The sequence below is a fragment of the Gallus gallus genome, chromosome 1, assembly GCF_016699485.2.
Source record: "Gallus gallus isolate bGalGal1 chromosome 1, bGalGal1.mat.broiler.GRCg7b, whole genome shotgun sequence".
In the NCBI taxonomy this organism is placed as follows: Eukaryota; Metazoa; Chordata; class Aves; order Galliformes; family Phasianidae; genus Gallus; species Gallus gallus.
In genome coordinates this window covers 170,068,471-170,093,655 of record NC_052532.1, presented here as the reverse complement: position 1 = coordinate 170,093,655, position 25,185 = coordinate 170,068,471, and the positions used below count along the sequence as shown (strand labels likewise).

At 43.6% G+C, this 25,185-nt stretch overlaps 1 protein-coding gene across 2 annotated transcripts in view; it reads right to left on the bottom strand.

Annotated features, from left to right (window-relative positions):
* Nucleotides 1–25,185, bottom strand: part of WDFY2 (WD repeat and FYVE domain containing 2) — a 65,584-nt gene that overhangs the window by 9,542 nt on the left and 30,857 nt on the right. For both annotated transcript variants that reach the window (XM_046943324.1, NM_001079750.2), the window contains 6 exons: nt 24,118–24,185; nt 19,050–19,123; nt 11,843–11,897; nt 3,098–3,248; nt 1,122–1,234; nt 18–144 (listed from right to left, as the gene is read on the bottom strand). In XM_046943324.1, coding sequence (XP_046799280.1) covers nt 18–144; nt 1,122–1,234; nt 3,098–3,248; nt 11,843–11,897; nt 19,050–19,123; nt 24,118–24,185 — 588 coding nt within the window. The remainder of the gene's footprint in view (nt 1–17; nt 145–1,121; nt 1,235–3,097; nt 3,249–11,842; nt 11,898–19,049; nt 19,124–24,117; nt 24,186–25,185) is intronic.

The following is a 25,185-nucleotide window of genomic DNA, read 5'->3' as shown; positions in this document are numbered from 1 at the left end:
AAGGGCTTTGAACGTACTTATGTCCTTGCAGCTCGATGGCTGTTCCTTTTCTCCCTCCAATATCCCACATTATAATGGAATGGTCAGAACTGCCTGAGAACAAAACTCGTTGTATTGGGTCCCAACAGAGAGCAGTGACACCACCTGAAATAGGAGATGCATAGAACAGTCAATTCATTACAGAAGAATGTGGCTTAATATACAGATACATATTTAAACATTATTAAAAAAAAAAAAGAAGAAGAGAGAGAATGATTAAAAATGTGGGTCTCTCTAGCAAGGGCCATGCAGCCACCATACTGGCCATCTGGTAAGCAGCAGCCTAGAAATCCTACTGAAGCCCTGCCCTGCCCTTCTGTAGCCTCGTGTGGGCAGCAGAAAGCCACCATATGATGGTCACAGTGTGATTGCACAGCTTTTCATCTGCATTGTTCCCAGGAGAGACACTGGGAGAGATAAGGAGAGAGAAGCAGGTGGGGAATATTATCAGCAACCTCATCTAGAGGGAGGTGTCCCTGCCTATAGCAGGGGGTTGGAACTAGATGATCTTAAAGGTCCCTTCCAACCCAAACCATTCTGATTCTATGATTACGGGCATCTTCATACTGCTGTAGCACACAAACTGAACTACCTTGTGACTGAACAACTAACCCACAGTCAAAGAGGAGGGATATGAAGAGAGGATACTGAGCAATGCCCATCATTTCTTCCATTACATGGCCAGCTCACATCCCCAGGCTGCTGTTTTTAAAGTGTGATGGAGGACAAGTCCAAGTAGTGAAGCAATCAGCCAGCATCCCCAGTAAGCACATCCAAGGCACACCTAACCCACCTGGGCAATATTATCTACCCATATGGGTCTTTCCCCAGGAAGCATCTTTCCACCCAGAGTTACTGCAACTTTTATCCTCACTCTGCATTAACGAGCTACTGATTGTGCCATTTACTACGCTTTTCAGAAGTTTGATCCCTCTCTTGTGTTCCCCAATAAAGAACAAGCTTTCCGGAGCGATAGTGGCAGTTTAATCTCCCTTTCATGCTCCCATTTCACAGGATAGTTATGCCACCCTGATGCTGCACACAGGTGAAGAACCAAGTAGGGTCTCCTCCTCAAGCCTTACCTGTGTGTCCCTTAAATGTCGTCACCAGGCTGCAGGACTCTTGCTCTAATTTGAGTATGGTTACTTGCCCAGAATGATCACCAACAAAAACATGCCGGGTTTCCACATCAAATCTGATGGATAAATGCTGAGGAACATACATTGTTTACACAAGATATGCATTACTTCTAATGGCTTGTTAATTCTTTTAACGTGAGCGTGCTACAACCTTGTGAATAGCGCTCCAGTCTCAAGGAGGTAGACAGAGCGTATATTTAGGTATTAAACTCACAGTTGTTCACATCAATAATGCAGCCTCCCTGAGTTAAACCAAACAGCAAAGAAAAAAATAATAAAAAAACAAAGTTACAAAACCCTGCAATAAGCCTTTTGCCATGAATGAGAAGTCTCATCTCCCCGGTATCTCCAGCTTAAGTTGGATGGTATTCATTCCTCCTCTTTCCCCATATTGTTTAAAAGAACTGTTTTCAACTTCTTCATTATATTTAGGTATACAAATACGACTCCCATCTTTTCTCAGAACGCTAGCCAATGTCACGGAAGCCCTCCAGAAGAATATGCCTGGTCTAGTGGTTGGAAACCCTGCATATAGCAGGGGGGCTGAAACTCAATGATTATTATGGTTCTTTTCAACCCAGCCATTCTATGATTCTATGAATATCTCCTTAAATGTTTTTAATACCAGTTTGGTGGCAACACAGTCATGATGCAAGAGCTAATCTACATTTCATGACATATTTGGCAAGTGTTGGCTACATGAGATGTACCACACACCATATTCTAAATGGAGTAACATCTACATCCATTCAGCCACCTTCAGAACCATTCTATCTCAACAGATTCTGACCTCATTCGATTTAATTGCACATTTAGATTCCTTATTGCTTTTTTAAGGAAAAGTTGCTTCAACTGACCAAGTGCACACGTGACACAGTTGGGAAAAAACCCCCACATCCCAGGTTCTGCTAAGTTTTTCTGCAGTATTTGTCAAAGGTTGTCCTTTCCTCTGCCCTCCACCAGCAAGACCTGATGACCCAAATTAAAAAGTCCTCCATAATTTGGAACCACTTGAAGCAGTCTGCCTCTCTAGGGAGCTTTAGGAAAGGCAAAACAAATTCCTGCATCGCACTTGCTAAACTCTTAAGAAAATTAACTAAAAATGGAGCTCACCCTTTAGGCCATTTAGATCAGTTTGCCCTTCATTCAGCCCGAGGTTACAAAGCAAGCCCATATACTTCACTTATTTAATTTTGAGCCATTTCCCGCAAAGTAGCACAACACGTATCATCTACACCACATATGCTACGGGCCACTGAAAAGTCTGTTTAAGCTAACCCCTGCTTCCAGCCTAAGAGCTCATACTTTTCCACTTCCCTTTTCATTTGCAATAAAGCTGAATTAATATTTCTTTTATTGCTAGGCAGCTGGGGCAGCTCTAGGTGAATAAGGCACTTGAGTGCCATTTCTGGAGCCATTTATTCTTTAGTTAGCTCAAATTCCCAGTGCACAGTGGGCTGTTCCAGAGTGAAGGACAAGTGCTGATGATTTGATATTAAAGCCATTTAATTCTTACCATCATGCACAAACACACACTGACTGACCTGATCACTGACCTACTTTGTTACCATTCTTTCTCAGAAAAAAAAAAAGAATGTGCTGCATGTTTAAAACGAAGACCCTGTCTTTATTTATCACAATGGCAGACCACAACAGGTTGCAGATTGTCCATTGTTTTGCTTAGACCTAAATATGCCATCCCGCATTAAAGAGATGAAGCAAGGAGAGCAGACAGTTGTGTGGTGGGGTTTTTTTTTTACATCGGCTTTAGAGAACAGCCTCTCGCAAAACACCGAACCTACACAGGGCACAAATGTTGGAGGACAGTTAGAAATAAAACCAACAAACCAAAAGCAAACAAAAAAAGCTGTTTAAGGGTCAAAGGGCAGCGCCAACACGGAGGGCTCAGCAAAGGATACTGCAGGCCGCAGGCCCCCGCGCTGGTGCGGTAGCCTCCCAGCCGCTGGCCGCTCTCTGAACAGTGCCAGGTGAAGTGCTTGTCTTGGCCGGTGCTCAACACCCACTCCATCTCCAGGACGAACAGAATCATGATGACTCTGCTTTGATGAGCTGAAAATTAAGCAAACAGACAGGTAGTCACATGGCAAAAGAGCACACGGGCAGAAGACCATTGGAAGCGCCATCCCCTTGCACCCAGCTCTGCCATTCCATGGTCATCTGCTCACTCTTTCCTACAGAAGAAAATCGTGTTCAGTAATCCTATGGACTTGAGCTACCACGTAAGTAAGGTTCCTCCCCTGAATTTCAAACAGTGGCTTGAGGAAGAAGAGAATCAAAATTGATGTATGTTGCTCTGAAAGTAATGCCTCCTACTTATTTCCATGGAAACTACAACAGATACAAAGAGCACAGTAACACTATTTTGTAGACCAAATTCTCAGCTACAAAGCATTATTTTTCAACATAGTCACCACTGCTTGCTGATTTGTGTGGATGAGCTGATTGAGGTGCTCTTCATTGCACGGTATGACAGCTGTGCATGTCTGTCCAGAATATTGCTGGTCTTTTGCATTGCTGTCTTCACTGCTGAAATGCATCACCCACCAACCAGATGTGCTCACGCCCTGTGTTTGGTCTCCATGAACTTTCAGCAAGCATCAGTGAGTGTCAGTGGGTGCTATTTTTTCTGCATGGAAGAATTCAGTGACACGCCTTTGCTTCATACACACTTTTGATATGTCATTTTGTCAGACTGCCCCTCAGCTGCCATCTGTAACATAGCAACAACATGGAATGGAATACCGGTGAGAAGGTTCAACCTCTACTGCCATACCACCATCATCTACCTTTGACATTGTGGGCCAATGTAAACAAATAGGAGGCGTTACATTTTGGAGCAGCCCTCATAATTCCTTGCATGCCTACAGGGGCCATCCATCTTTTGAGGTAGCACAAGTCTTCTTTCCATCATTGTACCATCATCAACAAAGCTGCCATTGTAGAAAACACTCCAGGCTGTATTAAATCTGCTCTGAGCTGGTTTTTAGACAGTGGAGCAGATTCTCATGAAGCAGCACACTGCCAGCTCCAGTGGATCTGGCCATGAATTGTGGTACCTCAATGGAAGGAGGAGTAACACACAGACACAACCCTACACTGAAAGGAAGCTTTAGATCTTCATGGGAACCAGCGAAAAAAGAAATTGGAAAAAAAAATAATCAAAAAACTGAAAAGATCACAGCTGGGCAAAATGAATAAAACAGATGGACGAATACATTTCTGCTGCCACTTACATAAAGTCATCAAAAGCTTTTCATTAAACCAATGGAACCCAGGCTTGTACAGAGGGATTTCTATATGAATGACCATTGGGTTTGGTTGTGAAGTGCTGACTGAGATGACTTTTTATTAGAATAAGTGGCTTGAAAGACACACAGGATTATCCCCAGCTGTAAGTGAACAGTGCCTGCCGTGCTCCTCAATCCGCAGGCTTGCTGCTTTATTGCTGTTTTGAGACTTGGCAACACGTGTCGCACAAAGAGGGCTGCTTGCGTTTGTTAGTGTAGAAGCTGACACACTGGAAACATTAAACATCTCTGGAAGCATAACAACCACTCAAAACCCCCTGTTTGAAATGCAGAGAAGTTCAATAAGAACAATATGGAAAGACTGCTGTCTACCCTGCACAAATATAAAGCACAGATGAGAGTTGTGATCAAACTCTGCAAAGCAGAACAAGTTATGTTAAAAAAAATACAAGGCTTGCAAACAGATCTCTCTGCCTTCAGATTTCTTCTCTGGGTAAGAGATTCAATGATCCCCATTGCACTAATGCAGGGCTTCATGTATCTGTTGGTCCTCCTGCAAGCACCTGCATGAGCCAGTCTGTGCAGTGGGGCACTGCAGAAGGGGCCATGCCGGTATCCATGCTGATGCAAGGACCTGATGGGATCACAAACATGTCCTGAGGGCTGGTGTGCAGCAATAGTGCTGCAGACAGGCCCAGGCACTGCCATAGGACTGCAAAGCTGGCTGTGATCAGGCTGTTCAAGGCCTGTCCAGGGATGTTTTCTTTATTGATGATGGAGATGTGCCAAGCTCTCTGGACAACCTGCTCGTTTGACCTCCCTCATTTTGACCTCCCTCATTTTGAAAAACAAAAATCCCTGCTATCTAATCTGATTTTTTTTTTTCCTGGGTTGCAATCTCTGTCTGCTACCTCTTGTCCTTTCACTGTACACCACCAAGAGCAGTGTGGCACTGCCTCCCCACCCTCCCATTGGGTGTCTGTAGACCACTGTAAGACCCATCTCAGCCTTCTCTTAACACCAAGCAAAACCAACCCTTCTGGCCTCTCCTCACACACCACGTGTCCCACCTCCCTTGTCACCTTGGCAGCCCCCCACTGGCCCTGCTCTGGGACTTCCTCATCCCAGGAGCCCAAAACTAAACACAGAAACCTCATGAAGCTTAACAAGTTGTTCAAGAAGTCTGTGGGACCCATCACACTAAATACTTTGCAAATATCTACTGTCTGTTATGATCATTACTGACTCGGCATTGATGTTGGTAAACATTTAGCTAGGCTGGCTTGCAGCTGAACTCATGCTCAGATATCTGCTGCTAATGCTTCTCCTGCAAAGCAGGACTTTTTGCTAGAGGTACTGCCCGTGGATGGTGAGGCAATTCTTGCTCTGCTTTTGAAGAAGAAGATGTTAAAAGAAATGCACACATGTCTTGTGGTGGAAGTGGAGCATGAGATAATTTTGCTTATCCTCCTTCCCCAACAAGAACTTCCATATTCAAAACTGCTGTCCACACATTAGGTGGTGCGTCCACACACACTGATGTCAGATATATCTGAACCGAGTGAAAGTCTGGTAGAGGTCACCTAAGCAAGGGAAGAAAGAGAGGACAAATGCAAGTAGGAAGTCATTTGGCATTCAGAGGGAATGTGATCCGTCTGAGGCTTAAAGAAGAAAAGATTCCAGAAGTTGACAGTAGGGCAAAGCAGAATTCTGGGCCCTAGGATTAGTATAGGCTCAGAGACATGAAGAAGCAAAAATAAAAAGGTGGTCCTTCATTCACAGAAGGCTTGGCCACTGTTTGTGTGCAAAGGCGGAGCAAACACTTCCAGCACTGCTCAGTGCAGCAACAGCACAAAGAAGTGGGAATGGAGGGTGGATGTGGCCATGGTACAGGGAAAGTCACAGCAAGCAGCAGGCCAGCAGGAGAATGGAACCCACATGTGGGGGAAGATTATGGCATAGGGAACACGGAGAAGCAGCAGAGAGGAGGAAGATGCAGGTCCTTTTGCAGGGGGAAGGCAGAAGCAAGCAGGACAACTACATTTCTAAGAGAAAGCAGCAGCAAGCATTGGGCAAAGAGCAGACTGGAGTGATGGAGGGGCCATGCCTGCAGAAAATAGGTTTAGTAGTAACAAAAAAAAGGGATGGACTGCGAGCATTCAGGGTAAAGGGGATGCACAGAAAAGTTCAAGAAAAAAATCAAAAGTGCAAGAAAAGTCCAAGAGAAGAGGTTGTACACAGGGAGAGCAGTATTAAGGAGGTGGTGCGAGCTGGCCTGAGAGGAGGTAGGGGACACTCCTGAAATGTGAAGGTTGCAAATGGCTTGGGGCAGAAATAGGTCCAGAAATCCTACTGAGTAGAATAATCTTGCAAATAATATACAAAAATGAGTAGAAGGTAAAGCAGGAGCCATTCTTTTTCATGCAAAGAAAGGAGTTATTTCCTGTGAGAAGCCAATGTCCAATTGCCATGGAGTACTAAATAACAGTGCCATATACTTAACTTCTTCATTTTGATCCCTTTCAAGAAAGAGGTTTTGCAACTCCAGGCACAGCCTTGCAACAAAACTTTCAAGGAGCCATGCCAGCCATGTCCTGGCTGCATGATGCCAGATCTGGCCACAGACCCCTGCCAAGAGTGAAGCACAGCCTATGCACACACACCCACAGACTATTTGGCAGACATACAACTGGCTTTTTAAGACACAATTAGTGCTTTAGTCACCAGAGCAGCTTCAGCTCCTTAGAACAATGCCTCATTGTTTCCTACCCATCCCAACCCCTATACTTCAACATGGCCATATTAGGAAGGTTTACTTCATGGAGAGGTTTGTGGAGGGGAATCACCATGGACAGGTGAGGCAGGTTAATCTCTGCTGGATCATGGCATGCCTACCAGAAAGACTACATGTTCCTTCCCTGAACACTCTCCCAGACACCACGGTGCAAGTAAGCACCCTCTCTCTTTGCAGCAGTGTCTCAGAAGCACCGCTGCACTCCATCCCCAGTGATATCCCCCATCAGCAAAGATGCAATGTCAGGATGGAGGCAGCTGTGCTTACCGAAGTATCTCCTGATGCATGGTATGATAAAGCTGTATCAGGCTGTGAGCAGCCCTTCACTGAGTCTTATCTTTTATCCCAAACACCTCTCCCGTAGCAAAGGACTAAGATCTGCCCTCTCCCTTTCTGACCACCATTCCCATCTGCAGCACAGGCAACAGTCTGCCTTTCTTAAGCGGGTATGAGACAGGAGAGAAGAAAAATGCATCCCCAACAGTACCTGGGGGCACTTTTTTTTCCCAGAACAACCATTTGCCAACAGGGTTGGCAACGCGCAGAACACAGAACATTAGACCTACTGCTTCATTAACCCCTATCCAGCAGGGATTGCTGTCCAGATAGTACCACTCCCACACACAGATTTAGGAGACCACCACAGTCTGTTCTCCCCACCCAAAAAAAAGCACAAGAAGGATGTGGAGCGGGTCCAGAGGAGGACCGTGAAGACGATCAGAGGGCTGGAGCACCTCTCCTATGAAGAAAGGTTGAGGGAATTGGGCTTGTTCAGCTTGAAGAAGAAAAGGCTGTGGGGAAACCTCATTGGCATCTTCCAATACTTGAAGGGATCTTAAAAACAGGACAGGGAAAAGCATTTTACATGGTCTGATAGTGATACGTCAAGGGGAAATGGCTTTAAACTAAAAGAAGAGAGATTTATCTCAGATGTTAGGAAGAAATTCTTCACTATGAGAATGAGGCCCTGGCACAGCTGCCCAGAGAAGCCATGCAGCCCCATCCCTAGAGGCACTCAGGGCCAGGCTGGATGGGGCCCTGGGCAGCCTGAGCTGCTGGATGGCACTGCCCATGGCAGGAGGTTAGAACCAGGTGGGCTTTAAGGTCCCTTCCAACCTGAGCCATTCTGTGATATTCTATGAAAATCTAAATCATGGAATCATAGAATCATAGAATCGTTAAGGTTGGAAGAGACCCAGAGGATCATCCAGTCCAACCATTCACCCATCACCAATGGCTCTCGCTAAACCATATCACTCAACACAACATCCAAATGCTCTTTGAACACCACCACGCTCGGTGACTCCACCACCTCTCTGGGCAGTCCATTCCAGTGCCTGACCACCCTTTCAGAGAAGTAGTATTTCCTAACGTCCAGCCTGAACCTTCCCTGGCGCAGCTTGAAGCCATTCCCTCTAGTCCTATCACTAGTCACACGAGAGAAGAGGCCAACCCCCAGCTCACTACAACCTCCCTTCAGGTAGTTATAGAGAGCAATAAGGTCTCCCCTGAGCCTTCTCTTCTCTAGACTGAACAATCCCAGCTCCTTCAGCTGCTCCTCATAAGGCCTGTGCTCCAGACCCCTCACCAGCTTCGTTGCCCTCTGGACACACTCCAGGGCCTTGATGTCTTTCTTACAGTGAGGGGCCCAAAACTGGACACAGTACTCGAGGTGCGGCCTCACCAGTGCTGAGTACAGGGGGACAATTACTTCCCTGTTCCTGCTGGCCACACTATTTCTGATACAAGCCAGGATGCCATTGGCCTTCTTGGCCACCTGAGCACACTGCTGGCTCATGTTCAGTCTAGCGTCAATCAACACCCCCAGGTTCACTTCCTCTACACAGTCTTCCAGCCACTCTGCCCCAGGCCTGTAGCGTTGCCTGGGGTTACTGTGGCCAAAGTGCAGGACCCGGCATTTGGTCTTGTTGAATCCCATCCCATTTGGCTTCAGCCCAGCTATCCAGCCTGTCCAGATCCCTCTGTAGGGCCTCGCTACCCTCAGGCAGATCAACACTTCCAGCCAGCTTGGTGTCATCTGCAAACTTACTGAGGGTGCACTCAATGCCCTCATCCAGGTCATCAATAAAGATATTAAACAGGACAGGCCCCAGCACCGACTCCTGGGTAACACCACTCGTGACCGGTCGCCAGCTGGATTTAACTCCATTCACCACCACTCTCTGGGCCCGGCCCTCCAGCCAGTTCCTTACCCAGCCAAGAGTGTATCTGTCCAAGCCAGGGACTGCCAGCTTCTGCAGGAGAATACTGTGGGAGACAGTGTCAAAGCCTTTGCTGAAGTCTAGGTAGACTACGTCAACAACCTTTTCCTCATCCACCAGATGGGTCACTAGATCATAGAAGGAGATCAGGCTGGTCAAGCAGGACCTGCCCTTCGTGAACCCATGCTGGCTAGGCCTGATCTCCCGGTTGTCCTGCATGTGCCGCGTGATCTCCCTCAAGATAATCTGCTCCATAATCTTCCCCGGCACTGAGGTCAGGCTAACAGGCCTGTAGTTCCCCAGATCCTCCCTGCAGCCCTTCTTGTAGATGGGAGTCACAATTTCACTTTTTTTTTTTTTTTTAATTGGTGAAATATGTTGTTTATCAGCTTAAGCAATGAAAAGATCAAGCAAAATTCTGGAAGTGAGAGAGGAAAAGTGAAAAGAGGCTCTGTGCCCCAGACAGATGCAGCAGGCAGCAAGTGTTGCATTCTCAGGCTTGAGCGCCTGAAGGCACACACTGGCTGTGGTCTCTGACTGCCATATGAAAAATGGCTTCTGCAGGTTATGGTTTGCCCTAGACCTGAAATGATACCTATTCTGGGCACAGGTGTCACTTATCTTGCCCTAAAATAAGTACATAGCTTTCAGATAAAATCTTCTAACACACTGTCTGAGAGACCTGCACCTGGCACAACAGTCCTCCATGGTGGCAACCCCTGCCTCCAGGTTGGTCTCACCAGGAAAATGCATGTACATGTACCGTGATGCAAAGATGCAGGAGATGAACTTCAGCTCATAATTCCTAGGGTGTGAGTAGCCTACAGGATGGAACTCAAGCATGCAGGTGGGAAGCTAGGTACAAAGGGGGCTAAGAACAGCCAGTAGGACTCTTTGGTGCAACAGCTCAAACATGAAACCCGTATGGGTCAAACTCTGGGGACTGTGGAGTGAATCATAAATTGAGATACTTAAGACTTGTCCATTATGACTGCAGCAGTCTCATTCATGTGTATGTTTTATCATCATCTGATACTTTTCTTCAGTTTTCACAGACTGAAACAATGTGGGCATTCTGGCTTGATCTTACAGCTCGCCCTGCATTGATGAAAGAGCACTAAAAAGCAGACACAGTTTAGCAGTGCTTTGCAAAATCAAGATTCTAAAGCCACAAAGATGATTCAAGGGCTGGAGCACCTCTCCTATGAAGACAGGCTGAAGGAACTGGGCTTGTTCAGCCTGGAAAAGAGAAGCCTGCAGGGAGACCTCATTGCGGCCTTCCAGTATTTAAAGGGAGTTTATAAACATGAGGGAAATCAACATTTTACATGGGTAGATGGTGATAGGACAAGGGGGAATGGTTTTAAACTAAAGGAAGGGAGATTTAGATTAGATGTTGGGAATAGGCTGCCCAGGGAAGCTGTGATGCCCTGTCCCTGGAGATGTCTAAGGCCAGGTTGGATGGACCCCTGGGCAATCTGATCTAGTACTTACCTAGTAGCTGGCAGCCCTGCCTGTGACAGGGGGCTAGAGCTTGATGATCCTTGAGGTCCCTTCCAACCCAAGCCATTCTATGATTCTGTGATTCTCTTCATACCTTTAAATCTAAAGGTTACAAAGTGATCCCCAGAGCCTCCATTTAGAGATTTAAATTATTTTCTCAACTTTTCAAGATACAGAAACTCAAATACATGAGTAAATACATATTTGAAAGATATGAGAGAGATCTCAAGCCAACAGGTCAGAGACTTTTCTACAGAAATGTAATTCCTAGCATATAATAATACATCACCTCTCAGTCAAACAGCAAAAGAGGTATAGGAATAAGTGGTACAGGACACCACAGTGTGGTGTCTTCTAGAAGTTTAGCAGGGATAAATAGCTATGTTTCTTACAACATCCAATTAACAAATGGCAAAGTGGAATTAGAAAAGATATGGACCTTTTAGTATGGCAGGTATTCACTGGTAATATTGAGATTACTAAAACAAACATTTACTGAAATACAACTGTACTCATCCCAAAAGCTACAAACCTGAAAGACAGTCAGCCTTCTAAACAGATTCATTAGATACACGATACTATTAAATATTAAAAACTAATGTTCCTCTTCCGTCCACACACTTGGATTTTCAACAGCTTGCTGCCTACGATGGCACTCCTAAGGTACACTTACAGAGAAAAATAGAGCACGAAATAGCTCAGTAACAGTCTTGCAATCTCAGAACAAAGCACAGTATTGATCTATCGATAAAAACAGCATTTATATTAGCTTAAAACATTACAGCAAAGGAGAATAGTTCGATTCACGCCCCTTAAGAGCACATTAATAAAAATTAATGAAAATACAGGCTAATTAGCACAGATCATGGTTCTTACCCTGGTAACTCTTCACTAGTGTCATCTTGTTGTAATCTTCTGATAAAATGAATTCCTGGGGGAAGGGAAAGAAAAAAAGCAAGACAGAAACAGGGCTTAGAGATGTATCTACTGACATTTGAATCTATGGTTTTGCTAATTTTGAGTACCTCCATCTAAAAACCCACAAATTATTTCATTTTTTAAAAAGGCCTAACAAAGCCTCACGAGTGCTTCTGAACAGAAAGGTGGAGATAAAAGAGGAACCATTAAAAAGAGTTTAAGAAGCTGGCAGGATGGCTGGCTACAAACGAGCCACTGCACCACAAAGTAAGAGACCTGAATGCCAGAACGCTGCAAACATCTCACAGCTCAGGATTGCCGGGGCAGAAATCTGTGCATGCACCCAGCTGTGTGCACATCTCCATGCACACCCCAACCTGAACCTCGGGAAACTCCAGTTAAATGCGTGAGAGCCCCCTGGAGATGCTCTCTCCAAATGATGTACCAATAATTCACAATGGGGAAAAGATCAGATTTCTGTTCAAAAGCCTCTCAGTACTTCAGGCAAACAAACACAGACTTCTCTCCCTCCCCCCTCCACCTTGATTTTATCTCACTGTTAATTATTATTTATTCTGGTATCTTAGAAGCAGACTTTCTTGCTTTGCTACTGTTCTGTTGTGGCTACCAAGCAGTCGTGCATGGTCACAAAGGGTGGCTGCCCTGGGACAGGCACAGGGAGTGAACCAGCTTGGCTCTCTCTATAGCCAGGGAAGAACACCCCTATGGGGAGATGCTCTGCAGTCCTGCTGCCCTGGTGCTGCTGTTTAACCATCTTTAAATTGGCTTTTAGAGGATGCGAATGATGCAAATCAGCAGTAAAGAGTCTGTGTGGAGGTCTCAGCTCCCGGAACAGTCCCATGTGGTTAAACAGAATGAACACCTGGGTGTTCCTGCTGCTTATTTTGAATGGGAGAGCTGCTCAGAGAAGGGGAAACAGTGGTCACAACACAGTTCCTGCAGCTTCACTTTGGAGGAAACACCTGGCAAAGGGTGGGCCCTGCAGCACCACCACATGAACTGGCTTTCAAATTGCCCTCAGGTAATTGTGTGCGCACATCCTGCTGAGAGAAATGTGAGGAAGAACAAGGAGCTGGAAAACACATCTGATTAAATTATTTAGAACAAACTATGCAGAATCTCCCTGGGCTAATCTAGCTTGGGGCCAGCAGTAAAACCTAACTTATTTAATCTGGAAATAGCGTGAAAATAAAAGGAACTCTGTAAAATGCAAGATGAGCTACATTTTAAAGCTGTGCAATATTCATGCATAAGCACTGCCAAAAGCACTGACAGAAAGGACTGGGCTTCATGAGCCCACAGACTGTTTTTAAGGCAAATCAAATGTTTAGTGCTGAAGAGTATGAGAAAACATTCTAACCACTGAAACGCTGATATTTACCCAACTTTTCCAAACTGGAACAAAGAGGGTCATTCTGCATATCCTGTGGGGTCTCCAGGTAATCAGCATTGCTCTCCAGCACCTGGATTGTCCCTAACACGCCATAACTCCTGCCTGGCACCAAGGTGCAGAGGCTGCCATACTCATCTGTTGGAAACCTACAGGTCCCAGCTTCCAGGAAACAACACTGAGTGGGTTGAAGCAGCTATGTCTTGTGCTGTTTCTAGTTTTCTGCTTGTGTATCATTAATAAATGTGTTCTCTTGAACTGCACTACTTCACCTTCCACTCCTTTATTCTTATCCACCTCCTCTTAGCTTTCCTCTGGCAGCTGAGGATTACAATGAGGGCTGTTATTTAAACAGTGGTGACAAATCAATTAAGTCAGCTGTATTTCTATACCAGGGTCACCTTAACTCTACAAACCACAGAGCATTAAGAATCTGCTATACCTCCCTACCTACTTACGGGGAAGTGGTTTTAATTAACCACGGCCTGCAGAACGTTAAACCACCACACGGAATGCTTCTCTGCAAAGCCCACTTGAATTAAAGACCCTTTTCTATGAACGTTAACTGTCTGCTGATATTGCCTGAAAAGAAACAGCTTTAATTGCTGCAACACGTGGTTGGAGAGTATGTTTGTCTTTCCCATCAATCTGCCCGTCCTGAACCCAGATTGCATCGGGGTGACGCACAGATGCGGGTGATCAGAACCGCATAGGTGAGGAACAATGTGCATTCAAATTCCACTTCGGCACTTTGCCTTTGACAAACTTGACATGGTCATTCTGCTCAGTTATCTGTGGGTGACTTAATGGAAGACTGAAAAAGTCTCCAGAATCATAGGATCATAGAATGGCCTGGGTTGAAAAGGACCACAATGATCATTGAGTTTCAACCCCCTGCTATGTGCAGGGTCGCCAACCACCAGACCAGGCTGCCCAGAGCCACATCCAGCCTGGCCTTGAGTGCCTCCAGGGATGGGGCATCCACAACCTCCTTGGGCAACCTGTTCCAGTGCGTCACCTCCCTCTTTAAAATCTCTCCGTTACAACGCAGTGAATCAAAACACAACAGCAATTAGTAGGGGTAAGCCAAGTATTGATTAGGTGTGCTTTAATACAAGCCACAGTTACACGTTATCGATAGAGCACTCCATCTAAAGAGATGAACACGGTACAATATGAACACAGTTCCACTAACCTGAATACTGGATGTCATGATATCACATGTTCTTCTCCCCACTTCCCCCAAGACTTCTTGTGTCTTATTTTCTCCCCTGAAAGCATTTGTTACTTTGAGAGGCATCTCCTTGTTTTTACATTCTCTAATAATTAAGTTCTTTCATTTCTTGCTCCCCTGTACACAGTCACATTTTCTTCCACTGCCACATTCCCCTATCCCTCTCAAGGCCAAGTGTTTTAATTACATCAATAGACAGGTAATTTAACACAGGGCACCTTGCTCCACAAATTCATGCCCTGCTGCACATACACTGTGGCTGCTGTGCTACAAAAACATTGACTACATCTTTTTAACGTTGTACCAGCAGAAACTGGTTCTTATCCTTCTGTACATCAACATTTCGCTCCTCTCAGAGCTGCTGATGCTTCAGTTCTCGTTAGGCAGCTTTTGGGCTCTTCTTAATGAGCTAGAAAGGCTGAGGTCAGCCACACAGCTCAGTTGGTGCTTGTTAAGGGAACAGGGAAAGATTTGAGTCTTGCGACAGTGCTTTTGCACAGGGGGGACTGTGACACATTACAGCACTTGGAATGGAAAAACCAAAAACCTTCCTCACAGGGATGAAACGTTTTTCTGGCAAGATCATCCTTTGCTCTTCAGAGGGTTTTCTTTTGTGGGGGTTTCGTTTTTTTTTCCTTTTCTTTTTTCTCCTTTGAGTTTCCTTTATTTATTTATTTATTTATTTTTCCCCACATACTAAAAACATTACTCATCAATCTTGTCTGTTTAAGGAAAGCTTAGTACTATTACACCAGTGGTGTAATCAGTGCTATGAAAGCCTTTAAGGTGAAGTCCTGAGCATTTGAAAAGGCCAACCCAATGCCCATGATACTGCTGTACGAAGGCTCTCAGTTATACCTTCGTAGAGCACATCTCCCTCACACTGTAACGTATACACACCACAAACTTCTCCTCTTGAGTTTAAGACTTCTGTAAATTCTCATGCTGCAAATATCACTGGTGTTCTGTTTCTAATTACTTGTGTTAAGGTAAACAAAACCCATACCCTAATGCATGCCATTTCAGAATCCTTGGCCGTGGGAGCTTGGTGATATGACTCAAAGTCTAAAGAAGAGTTATACCCTTCCAGAGCTGCACGTGGACATCAAGTGATGGATCACAGAACTAGAGACCTCTGCATAGGCAACTGAATCCCATCTCAGAGTTAATACTCTTTATATATCAGCTATGTGTTACCCATTCGCAGCCTAGCTCCCACCCCAGGGAATGTACAGTCCATACTCTGTTAGATGATGCCATTTTGACAGCATGGTGTGGATCTCCTTAGAGGCTTGACTTGATCCTAATAATACAAGTGACTGATAGTGCTTTCACTGTATCTTCCAGAGAACAGCAATAGCTTCAGGAATTGAGAAGAACGAATACTCTTGAATCTAATGTCAGAGACTATGTCTACATCTGTTGCAAAGAAAGGTCTATACAATGATTACAGTGTTCTCACTTCATTATGTGCAAAAATCAGAATAGGATAGAAACTATTATGCTATTTCTTGGAGGAAAAAACATTAAACTTCCCAGTGTGGCAGAGGTGCACACCAGCAGGTAGAGCCTAGGTGTTGCAAGTACTGTTTACAGCCAAACTTGCGGACATCTGCAAGATCAGATGATGTGGATGATGAATCTATATTAAGTGCCATCCCCAAGAAAGAATTCTGAGAGGACTGTTCCCATGACCTGTCTTCCTTGTGGACCTTCTCCAAGTATATAACAGCTTCATCTGAACACAAGCAAGGTCAGATAGAAAGTTCAATTTCACTCAGCTTCAGCTACCTGAAAACTAAATGCCTCAGTTATATTTTCAGAAACAGAGTAAGTAACATGGTATTCCCAAGGGCAATTCACCTCCCTGCTGGCAGCAGAGCCTCAAGATTAACTTTGTCTAGGAAGCTAACTTTTAGATGAAATTAAGTGGTGAGCTGCATCCTGGCTGTCAACGCTCCTATTTATTCCAAGTGATAGACCTTTCCTTTGTTGCTTGCTATAGTGGTATCTTGAGAAACTCGCACTCATTAAAACAATATTTCCTCCATTTCAGAGGAAGGAATTTATGACTGCAATAGTGTCTTTTGGCTTCCAAAAGCAACCCGAGGCAGCCCCTAAGACAAAAAGTAATACAAGTGCCATTTATCCTAAAAAAGGGATTGCAAGGTACAAAAATGATCACAAGAAACTTTTTTTGGTGTGCTTTGGGTACTCTTGCTTTCCAAGCAAGATGCTTGACAAACTTTCACTCAAGAGAAAAGTGCACTGTGTGGCACAAACATTGGTGCAGCCTTCATGCTGAGCAGTTACAAAAGGTTGAAAACAATCTCTTCATCTTTGTAGAAGCAAAAACTGTCACTGTTTCCTAAGGAGAAGCGGGGCCTAAAATCTCACTTTGCTGTGGCTTTGCTGGAACATGTTTATCTAACAATAGCATTGCTCCCCATCCTTCTCAAAAGGCACCACAGGCATTTCTGGTGTGTCAGACTTAACCAAAAGCCACATAAGTTTCCAAAGTTTCATGTAAAAGGCAGTTTCACTTTCTTATTTTCTTATTCATATTTATGTGTGAAAGTAAAAGCAGGAGCACAAAAAGATTAATTTGACATAATGGGAGCTATATTAGCTTTACAGCCCTTGCCATGAGTTCTTCCCTTCCATACAAGCGGAGATGCACAACGCCTTTCAGAGCTTTTCTGTCCTGCACACAAGGTGCTGGAGCAGCTGACCAATTGCCAAGTATTTCAAGCTACTGAAGTGAATTGTCTGTACATTTCTCCCGAGGGTTACACAGTAAAAGTGCACTAAGACCACCTTGTTGCAGGAAGTTCTCTTACTCTGTGGACAGCGGGCCCTGCTTGTACACTTTTGTGCTAGACTAATTTTATGTGTATACTCCCGTATTTGTGCTCAGGAGGTCCCTCCAAAAGGTGCTTGTAGCCTACCCTTCCTCTTCCTCCACCTTCACCTTCAACACATCCTGTAACACAATACAGTTGTGGCTTTTCTTGAAAGCCTTGGGTTTGTTGCAGAGGGAAACTTCTCATCACTTGTGAAAGTTTGTGGAGCATACTTTCTGCAAAATCCTCTACTACACAGTTGCTTAAAGCTAGGAGGGACAAAATGAAGCAAGGCAGACCAGCCCTTCCCTCTCCTATTTACTCGTATCCAAAAGAAGGGAAAAGGAAAGCAAAGCATGGCAACAGATACTATCTGCCTTAGAGGTGGCAATGCATACTAAGAAGTACCCAAAGTAACATGTTGGTTTACCACCTGCATACCTCATTTACCTTCTTTAGCTCTAGAATGGAAAATACTTGACCCTGTTCAGACACTCTGACTCTTCAAGGCAAAATGCCAGGAAGATAAAGGACATCTCTTTCATCAAGCTGGAATACTTAAATGCCTTATTTACAGTTGCCTTCACATTCCTCAAAGGCCTGGTGAAAACAAATGCATCCAGTAGGACTGGAAAATTAAAGCTATTTTGGAGAGTGGGAAGAAGGGAATTTCAGAGGTGCAGAGAATTTCCTGGCAGCTGTCCCATCTAGATACAAAAGGAGAAATCTCCTACGAGCACTAAAAATCTCTGCTGCTGGGCCATTAATAGCTTTATGGGTCAAAACCTTCACATCTTTGAAACAGCTCATGGGCAACAGCTAAAAGGGTTACACGTCCCATACCAAATACCATCTTGCAGACAGCTGCCTTTCTGTCAACCTACAGACATACATTCAGTTATAAGGCCCATAAAGCAGAGACAACAGCAGTAAAACCAGACATGATGACAAAAATGATCTTAAACTGTAGAAGTCTACTGATGGGGCGTAGGTGAGAAGTCCCTCCCTGACCCCCAATTCCTTTCTATATGGTAACACAGCATTTCATCAACTGTCCCACCAGAAAAATCCAATGATTAAGGTCAACTGCTACTCTCTATTCCAAATCTAAAAGACAGGCTTTTGTTTTAATATCCCGCTTCCTTTCCACACACACAGATCTCTGAGATGTTAATAAACCAAATCTTTCAGCAAGCGTCTTGCCTATAGGAGCAACTCCTATGGAGGAATTGAGATGAAAACAAAATCTGAACCCTGAAACTTTGAAAAGCAGATAAATATAGAGCAGAAATTCATCTTCTGCCTCTCAAACATTATTTTTCCCATCTCGACTGCTGCTTTCAGAAAACTTTGGAATGGCATGATTAACAAGACACTCATTTAATAAAACAACAGCTGCTCAGCTGTTTTTAAATTTTTTTTTTTACTATTTTTTAAAGATATATGCAAATTAAGACTGTTTGTTTAGTTGCCTAATAAATATTGCAAACTCCACTCAATCTTTATGTGAGGGCTGGAGGAAAATTTGGAGTAATCTGCCACTTTCCACACTACAGCTTCAGAACCACCGCAGTAAAAATTCTCTCTCCCAAACACTAGCATGAATATCCTCACCCCATCACACATATACTTCTCAAAAGGGAAGCGTTTCAACTAGAAATCTTTGTATGTACTTACTGAGATTGTACCATTGTCTAGACCTATGGACAGCCTTCTGGTTTCCGGGTTAAAAGACATGCATGAACATGGAGCTGAAAAAAATGAACATGATGATGAAGTTAACAAAACTGTGATCTTCTTGAAGTTCTGGAAAGCCTAAAACTAGCCAGCATGCTTCATGGTGCTTCATCATTTTGCCCCCTTCCAATAGATAAACATTTAAAAGAAGAACAGCGCTCGTGCAATTCATTCTATCCTATTAGGGACGTGGATTAACAGTTATTTATTGCTCCAGTTTCTTCATTTTTCCTTACTAATGCTTTCTGAAAGTGGGCATGAGGCATGTTACACAAGAACTGTGCTGGTGTATCCATATGAGCGGCTCCTGACATTTCAGTACAAGTTTTAGATTTATTTAGCTGAATAATTTAGGCAGTTGTTAAAAAAACAAAAGAAAACTAAACCATTTGTGTGGCCTTTATCAACAATAAAAGCAAATGCTGTCAAAAACTCACATCCTACACCTGCAGTAAGAAAGTGAACTTGAATCATAGTTAACAGGAGCTGACCTACCAGCCAGGATGAAGAGCAGTCAGTCCAACTGCTCTCTGGTGGTTTCTCCAGACAGCATTACTACATACTATACTACAACATTACTACATACACATACTATGGCCAAAATACAAGACTCTGTGGAAAACTAGCCATTGATTCTTACATCAACACTAATAAATATCAAGATACACTCTTAAACTGCTCATAAATCAGTCCCTCCAGGATATGGAGAGGTTCACACACAGGGTAGAAATAGGCTTTTCTTGTAATAACTCAAGTGGTATGCTTGGTTTAATCAAGATACCATGAGGCTGCATTCAGAAGGCAGGGGTTGCTTTTACCACCCAGCACAGCAGCATGCTGTCCCCACAGAAGCCTTCAGTGATCACTTCTCAGCACTGTGACCAGGGACAGGCATCCATACCCTTCCTGTAGTGGTAAGAGTGTTGATTAAACCATATTTGTGTAATAGATGTTGAGTGCAGTCAGATGTGCTTTTAATTCTGTTCCTCCCCCTTCTTAGTTTCTTCTCTCCACTGTGATTACATGCAGTAGTTTTGTTACTAACAGTCATGGAGTTCTTTCTTTTACAGTGCTGTGTATTTGGCTATATTCTCCATTTAAGCAATGTCTCACCTACAGGCATACAGTTCATAGCTCAGCAGATATTAGTTTAGTTAGAAGCAGAGCTATATCACAGCAAGGAAAGCCTGTTCAACAAAACTGTTCTACCTTTTGTACTGCACACCCCCAATACATTTCCTAAGGGACAACTAATTGCAAGCAGGAAGCCAGCCACATTCATATCCAAGAATTAAATCAAAGAAAAGGCTTCAGTTCAAGGGAACGGCCAGAATAGAAATGCTACATTATGGCTACTAACAGCAATGAAATCATTCCTTTCTATACCTCTTCCTCAGAACAGGCAAACTCAAAGCTTCCCTTCATATGGTGGGATACTGCTATGACACTGAGACTTCAGGTTAAAGGGGAATTAGGATGTTGTAGGAAAAGCTGACAGAGACAAACCAATTCTAAGTAAACATCACATCCTATTAAAAGGCACTTAATACCAGAACAGGCATATTCAACATTCCAGCTTTAAAATGTCAGACAGTATGCATACATTGAAAAAACTATATCAGCAACTCTGAAGATGACAAACAAACAGTGCACAGAGAAGAACTCTCAGTTAAATTAGCTATTTAAAGTATGCTTTTTCCAAAGCATTTCAGATACAAAAGGTGCAAGCAAGATATGAGACATGCTGCTAAATAAAGGTCACATTTGAGTTCCAAACCCACATGTACTTTGTCACAGCAGTGTAAAGATACTTTGCTGTAATCATTTTCCTAAAGAAATTCTTAAATAACATGTACTCTTGGAAAACTGAACGTCAGCCCTAGCTACACTAATGTCAAGATGTTAAAGAGCCTTTTAAAATAATACCGAGGAAAAATAACAGCACTTTGAAGACTCTCTACATTTACATCTAGCTATGATTTGGATTTCACACTACAATCCGATCTGATGGGCTGGATATTCCTGAGACGTTAAGTCTGGCTGTATTCTTTACCTTCAATATAGGGCAAATACACACTGATGCTCTGATTTTTTGCCCTTGAAAACAGAAATCCTGAATTACTTCATGCTCTCAACAATGAGTCTCCTCAATTAGAAGCTGACAGAAGTGGAAGAGAAATACAAACTCTGTATCTGCATTTTCAGAGTGCCTGAAATGGCATGGTGGAAGACCTGAGGGTTGTGTTTTGCTTTGTACAGTTTTGACCATCTGCTTCAAAGTGTTAGCTAAAAAAAGCCATCATAAGGCCATGTACTATATGCCTCAAACCCTGGGCATACCAAACCAAAAAATGGCAACTCAAACCACTACAATAAAACCTTTACTCGGTTCTCCATCTGAGAGAGGTATTTTCTGGTTGGGTTTGGGTCTACTGTGGTCATTTATTTTTATGCAAAGCTTTCTTGTATTCACTACGATACCTTCTCATAACTTTGTGAAAAGGTGTTTTTCACACACCTAACCATGAGGATTAACCTGCTCAGAAGCTCATTGTTAACACAGTTGTTCAGACAGCTCTGACATGAAGTAGTCAGATATTCTGCTTACCTCGTTTGCCTTACTGACCGCATAGCAGCGTGTATTTTTGATAGTGGCTCTGCCTGTGGTGGTTCTTGAAAGCAGACTGAGTTCTACCAGTGGTTGAACGCAATCCACCTCCAGCCACCAGCATCCATGACCACGCTCTGTCAAGTGTTCCTCAAAGGCCTCCTGGTGCCTAATGCTGCTGTGATGCTCTGGCTGAGAAAGCCAGCAAAAGACCACAGAAATGATATCCGCCACAGGGTGTTTCCATTACCTTTTTCTTTGCAAAAGCTTGGCTGTGCAGTGACCTGGTTTGAACACTCACAGCTCGCTCTTTCTCAAAAATGTGGCCACTGTGTTGTCCACTATTTTCTGATCAGAGAAACACCCACAGGTTGGGCAGAAGACTCTGTAACCGAGGAAAGCCCACACCTAAACAGCAAAAATGTCCCTAGTCAGAAGAATCTACAATCCTGAGCAGCTATTTAACGGGCTTCACATTCAGAACGCACTGATGGCTCCGTTGGGTGGCAGAGCCTGACCAAAGCACATGGCTGGCTCAGCCTCAACGCCTCATCCTCCTCACCTCCCAGAGTACCCAGGCTGCAAACTCAGTTATTAAGGCTACCTGACAACAAATTACAAAAGGGTGTGGGTCACGCAGCGCTGTAACCAGCCATGAGTCATGCTAATGGGTTATCTATAGGTGGGACTGCCACTCTCACAGCTTGCTAAGCAGCACAAAAGCATCATCATGCCTACTTCTTTTCTTCTGCAAAGAACCTCTCCTGTTCTCTAGACAACAAAAAACATTGTGAACCTAAAGCAGAGGACAATCAAAAAAGGTGATCCATGCAGAAATAGGCAAAACGCAAATGCATACCCGTGCAGAGGCTGACTCAGAGCCCTCCTTACGATTTTAAAGCTTAAGGCCATGGCTGATAACTTAATTGGCATTGCTCCAATGTTTAATTATATTTGATCATTCTTGAAACTGGTGAATAACTCAGTATAATGTAAATGTCTCATGACTCAAAAATCTACCACCCTTAAGTGAAGGAACAGCGTCAGGTGCTCAGATTCATGAAGGAACTTTAAAATAGCCCCTTCTGAGTGGGTCTGGATCTACTCAATCTTTTCCACTGTAGCTGTTATTACTGGCAATAATGCAGTTTCTCTACAACCAGTGGAAGAGCCAAGACGATTTTAAAGTGAGAAGTGCCACTTCAAAACAGTTTGTCTGAAGGAAGCAAACCTCTTTGGACAGGTCAAGGGAACCAAGGCCATGGCTACTTATTGTTACAGAGGTCCATAGACTGCCACATCATTAGCTGCCTTCCAATACCTTTTTGAGCAAAATCTTGAACAGAAAATACCTTTGAGGCTTGACATATTCTCATGAGTCCATCCATCAGCAAAGGAAAAAAAAAAAAAAAGATCATCCTCTCTATTTAGCAAATGAATGCTTTCATGGAGCAGGCAAGCAAACATTGAGGCCACCCTATGGCCCCAAACTAATGATGTCATGGTACTAGAGCTGTTTAATATTTATACCCATTAAACGTTTTACGCATCATGGAGATAGAAATCCTCTTGCACATCTAGCTGTGTTAGCTTAAAATACTACTTTCTTCGGACAGTAAGAATGCCTGAATGGGACTTGATAAATGCTCCCTGATCTGCTTTCCAGAGACAGGCTAGCCCAGCACATATGAGTTAACTGAGGAGCATCAACATATTTCTGCTGCTGATGGCCTGCAAAGTTGTTTTGCACTCAAGACCGGTTATGACAGGGCAGTAGTCTCTTCAACCACCTCTAGGAAAAATGGACATTAATCTGCAGTTTCTTTTAAAGCATGAACACTCTCTTTGGGATAGAAGACATGCAGCAAATCACACTGGGGAGATCCATGATGAAGGGTTGGTTTTCTGCATCTAATTGTGGGGTAATATGACTCTGCTCCTCCACTGGAAAACCAGCCCTCTCTGTCTAGTATCCCCTCTATTGTATTAGCTACTGCAGGATATTAAGTTATTATCAAATAAAACCATTTACCATTGTACTCTAATGGACTGAGCACATGCAGTACGAAGGGCAGACTGATTTATACTGGAGACTTACAAAGCTTTATGGACTCAATTAGTGGTGGAACACAGGACTACATTTTGAGCTTCTACATTTGTTGATCCATATTCACATAAATGCTCGTCCCTTGCTAGCATATTTGTATGCTTTTGCTGATGCCTCTCGGGAACATTAGCATGGAACTTACTAAAGCTTCGCAGACCATGAGAACTACTCAAGCATTGAATTTAACATGGACTGGTAAGCCCACAAATGGCCATAAAACATTAAGCTTCATCAAATAGAAAAAAGACATTGTGCAAATACACAGTAGATAATGAACATTTCCTTACACTTACATGGCATTGCATGGTATATGCTGGGCCAGTACTGTCCACTGTCTCTCTTCAGCCAGACACGAACCGTTCTGTGAAAGAAAAAAACAAAACACACATGAGGAAGAATGAAAAAGTAACTATGAATGAAAACAAACCAGCAACGCTGAATGCACAAGACTATGTTCAAAATGAAATTATTTCACAGAGAAGTAAACACACAAACTCCTACAGCAGGCCTACACATCAAGCACAGATGATGATGAGGGCAGCCCATTCCTCGATATCACACAGTACCAAGCTGAATGCATCATACAAGGCAGCCTGGAAATCTTCCTCTGCTCTGTCAGTTCAGAGCTGCTGTCTTCAGAGGCAACCAGACCTTTTGCAGTGCTCTAGCATCTTCACAAACACATCAGCGCTTTCCCCCTACTGGAAAACCTTCCCAGTCTTTTGCTTGCTCATATTGGTATCATATTTGCAGCCCCGGTCACTCAATCAGCATGCAGCTCATCTATGCCCATTGCACACGAGATGCCTTTCACTTGTTTCCTGAGCAAACGATGTGAAACTGACGTCGAATCTGGGTCATTAAATATATATTATTTCAGCCTTCGGTATCATTTGCTTCTTCTGGTCCAATCTCTAAAGCTTCTTATTGAGACTCTTCCCCAACTTTGGGTCATCGGCAAATTTCATCAAAATATGCATAGTGATAGTGTCACTAGCTAAAGCTGGCAGCCAGCCCTCTGTTAATCTCAGCAGTCAGCTCCTGATCGTCCCTGCACATCTCACTGTCATCCAAATTTCAGCCAATTTCTACCTGCCTCACTGTTCTTCGAATCCTTATCTCCAGTTTTAACAAGTGAAATTTCCATATAATTCTGTATTCCACGCTTTACAGATTTACACTAAATGTATTAACCTTATCCAGAAAACTTAATTATACAAGACAGCATCTTGTTAGTGCAGCACAGTACCTTTTCATTCATGCCAAGCATGTCTATTTTTCTCCACCAAAGATACCATGTGACAGTAGATACAAGAGCGATCTAAAAAAAACACTGTTGAATATTCTCTAGCAGCAAACCT